The sequence below is a fragment of the Fulmarus glacialis genome, unplaced genomic scaffold (assembly GCF_000690835.1).
Source record: "Fulmarus glacialis isolate BGI_N327 unplaced genomic scaffold, ASM69083v1 scaffold31065, whole genome shotgun sequence".
Classification (NCBI taxonomy): domain Eukaryota; kingdom Metazoa; phylum Chordata; class Aves; order Procellariiformes; family Procellariidae; genus Fulmarus; species Fulmarus glacialis.
In genome coordinates, this window is record NW_009214124.1 from 1,350 (window position 1) to 5,247 (window position 3,898).

At 54.0% G+C, this 3,898-nt stretch overlaps 1 protein-coding gene across 1 annotated transcript in view; it reads left to right on the plus strand.

The window, feature by feature from the left end:
* Nucleotides 1-394: 394 nt before the first annotated feature.
* The window catches only part of SLC16A1 (solute carrier family 16 (monocarboxylate transporter), member 1), a 5,841-nt gene continuing 2,337 nt past the window's right edge, over nucleotides 395-3,898 (plus strand). Inside the window, exons 1-2 of the mRNA XM_009578456.1 lie at nucleotides 395-611; nucleotides 3,851-3,898. The exon at nucleotides 3,851-3,898 is cut by the window's right edge and continues 126 nt beyond it. Coding sequence (XP_009576751.1) covers nucleotides 395-611; nucleotides 3,851-3,898 — 265 coding nt within the window. The remainder of the gene's footprint in view (nucleotides 612-3,850) is intronic.

Genomic DNA, 3,898 nt, shown 5'->3' on the forward strand with positions numbered 1-3,898 from the left:
CGGTATCCCTGCCTGCTTCACTGTCGTGCCCCGGCTGCTCCCGGCAAGGACACTGCCTGCCCTTTTCAGCTTAGGACAGGGTATCATGTCTTGAATTTGTTGCTTATAAATACCTGCTGGCCAGGGCTCTTAAAGGCCAGCTGCAACCTGAGCATGTGTTTTGGGATGCCCTTATGAGACCAGTGTGCTGGTGAGCCCTGAGTTCTCGTCTCTCGGATCAGCTCTCCCGGAGGTGGTCCTGGGCACTGGTGCCGTGCCAGCCTTGCGAGCAGGGCTTGAGCCGTGCTGTTGCATGCCAGGGAGCGGGGATACAGCTGTCTACTTTCAGCTGAGGCAATATTTATCTTTTGCAGATCTTTGAACCCCAACTGAGTAATTGCCAACTTGGTTCAAGATGCCACCGGCCGTCGGAGGCCCTGTGGGATACACTCCTCCTGAAGGCGGATGGGGATGGGCCGTGGTCATTGGAGCCTTCATCTCCATTGGGTTTTCCTATGCCTTCCCCAAATCCATCACTGTGTTCTTCAAAGAGATTGAGGTCATCTTCAATGCGTCCAGCAGCAAAGTCTCATGGATCTCTTCCATCATGCTGGCTGTTATGTATGCAGGAGGTAAGTGGACTGGAGGCTTCAGTACACATGCTCATGCGTTGCAGTACAGGACGCAGCTCTCTTGCTGGGTCTGATTCACACCTTGCTGTAGTGACAACAACCAAAACTTTGCTAAAAGTTGGAATTCTCTCCGTACGTGAGAGCAAAACTTCCCTTAGTAAGTTTGCTTGAAGGAGGTTGCTCAAAAAGTTCTATTTAATGCCCAGAATGCAAAAACCGGGTTAATCTGTCCTCCTCTGCAAAGCTGTAAGTAAAATCTTTCCGGGGAATTACAACTTGTGTAATTCTGCCCTTGTCCTTGTTACAGTGTGCTGCGGATGCTGTGTCTGCTTCCAGCGCCCGCCCAAAAGCTGAGGAGCTGCTGTGCCATGCATAGGAGCCCTGCTCACGGGGTCTCTTTCTTTTAGATAAGACATAGATTTTTTTCTTTCATTATTTTTTTTTAATGCAGCAAACAGTGGCTGTATCTAGGATCTGTCCCCAGTTTCTGGTGAGCTCTGATGGCTCAGCTGTGCTCTGGAGTGCACTGAAACCTGGCACTGCTTATTCTTCCTCACTGGAGCTGAGCAGCGCCGTAGGCGGCTTGTGCTGTTTGAGGGTGGCAGTGTGCACTGGGAGTACAGAGACATGAGCAGAATAAAGCAAAACTACTTAAACTGAAGCAGCTCCCCTCCCCCATTCTTCAGAAACTGCTTCTTGGAGTCTTAATCCCCAAGCTGTGTGCTTTATGCTTGTCTTTAACTGGCGAGGAGCAGCAGAGCGCTCCCCACGGGGTGATGCGCTCTCAGCCCTCGCCGGTGTCTCGTACCCGCCTGCAAACACAGCTTTGCACTGGGTTGCTCGGCTGAAAGAAACTCTTATTGGGAGCCTGCTGTTGTGTCCACTTCAGGCAAATCGGAGCTTGTACCGCTGCCATTCCCAGCTGGCAAACTGCCCGCGTCCTCGTTGCATTTGTGCATCGAAAGGAGCTGACGCCAGCGCCTGGCTAAGCACGAGGCTTTTCCTTTGGGGGAACAGGCTCTGCTTTGTCCTCGCTCAGCTAGCGAAGCGACCAGCACATTTCCCTGCTCCAATGTTATAACAAGCTTGTAAACCGTGTAACTGCCTTAATGAGACTCAATCTGGGCCATTCCTCCTCTCCTAATAGCTCAGAGCTGGTTCCTCTGGGTGCCCCGAGGACAGCACTGCCTGGAGCTGCCTGGAAGCTGGGATGAGAGCTGCCTCCTCCAGTCCCGGGGTTGTCCCCCTGTCCCCCTCCCTCCACACTGACACTGTCTCTCCCCCTCCCCTTGAACTGTCGCCATTAAATTCCAGCAGCTTGCTGGTCTTGAACCACTTGCCCGTAAGCTGGTGGCAGGCATGCTGAAGGTACCCCAGACCTGCCCAGGTGCATCCCCTGGCTGCCAGAGCATGGCAACATGCTGCTGCCCCACTCACTCGTTCCAGGGCTCCTGCAGCCTGAGCCCAGACCCTTTGCAGGGTCTGAACTGTGCTGGAACAGTCACAGCGTGCGTCCTATTCTCCCCATCCCCCAGGGCACCTTCCTGCGTGCTTGCTTGGAGGCAAAAAAAGTAGCTCATGCTCTGGCAAAATGTCCTGGGCTGATGGTATCTTGCAGAGCTGGGGTAGCTCCTGTCCTGGGCAGGGCTGGGGGTGGTGGAGCGGCACGTCCTGCAGCCCCATGCAGCCGCCCTGTGCAGTCACCATCAGGGTATGTGGATGTAATGATCTCAAGTGCCCCTTTCTCAGCTCCATATTAGGATTAGGGAGGTCTCTGGTTCCATTACTTACATTTTTTTCACAGCGTGAATAATCAAAATAGATCGGCTAACATTTGGTCAGAAATGCTTCATGTGAATCTATAAAGTAGGAGTGGGTGTGAATTCTTCTTTTTTTTTTAATTAAAAAAGAAGGGGGAATTGCCACCAGGGTTCACGGCGCTGCTCAACTGGACAGCTTCCTCCTGGCTGCCCTTGGAGCTTGCTGCTCTGGGCTGGACTTCCTGGAGGAAAGGCCGCTGCTGCCTTTAGACTCTGTCCAGGGGCATCACGTTTGCTGAGTTCAAGGTACAGGTTTTGCAAAGTGCTGAGCACTCTGTGGGAAGCGTGTGGGGCTTGGGGTGATGTGGCAGCCCCCGGGTGCTGCTGCCACCTCTCACGGGACCAGGGCCATGGCCCCTTCCCAACTGCCAGTGGCATCAGGTCGGAGCCGCTGTCGTGGGCTGCTCTGGCTGGCACGGAGGCACCACGCCAGCTGCGGAGAGCGGGATGCCGCGGGGCTGGGGGCGGCAGGGCTTCTGTTACCTTCTCCAGGCTTTGTTTAAACTGGGCAAAAAGGTCAAGTAGCTTCTGAGGATCCATGAATAACATGTTGACAACCTTGCTATCTGTTAATGGCAAAACTAGGTCTGTTAATATTCAATGGATGTTCATTCAGTTTATTTAAATACATTTTTAGTATCTGTAGAGCATGCTTTGCAGTATCTAATCACTGTTTGCTTTGGATTAAAGCTCCTGATAATGAAGCACTTAAAAGGTGCGTGTGCAGAGCAATTGGGCTCTTCCTACCATAGGGGTAGCAGTGAAAACAGAAGCACCCCTTCTCCCTGGGTCTCCCTGTGGCGGCACGAGTGCTGCTCCTCCTGTGAGCCCTTGGGGAGCTTCGCCTGCACCCATCGAAGCTGTTTCTTCACAGCTTTGTCTGGTCTCCATCAGAAACCTCTCGCTGGAGATGGGCAGTTGCTGTACACTTGCTCTGCTCCCGAGACCCCAGCCCATGGTGGGCAGGCGGGTGGCCGTGGGCAGGGCAGAGCCCCCAGCCCAGAGCAGAGCACTGTGTTGCTGGTGGCTTCACCCTGTCCCAAACCTGTCCCTGGGGGGCGGCTGGTGCCCCAGCAGCTCCCGGCTTAGCCCACAGAAGGCAGCTTGCTCAGGAAAGTCGCAGGTTTCTGCAGCCATTAACAGCCTCTGGCGCTTGGCAGAAGCCGCAGCGTGCCGGCACTGCCCGGAGGCTCGCTTACCTGGCTGGGATCCTGCATGTGCTCTAACCAAATGTCACTCTTATCTCCAGCTGTCTCTGAACCTCCTGTCCTTTCCCCTTACCCCAATTCCCTCGCTGGGTGAAGTGTCACTGTGCAAAAGCTGGAAGCCTGCGGCAATAAACCTCCTGTGTGCTTGCGTGCATCTGTCTTGTCTCTCATGCAAAGATAACTCATCTCTGGGCATCCTTCGACTTCCTAGGTCCCATCAGCAGCATCCTGGTGAACAAATACGGCAGCCGGCCCACAA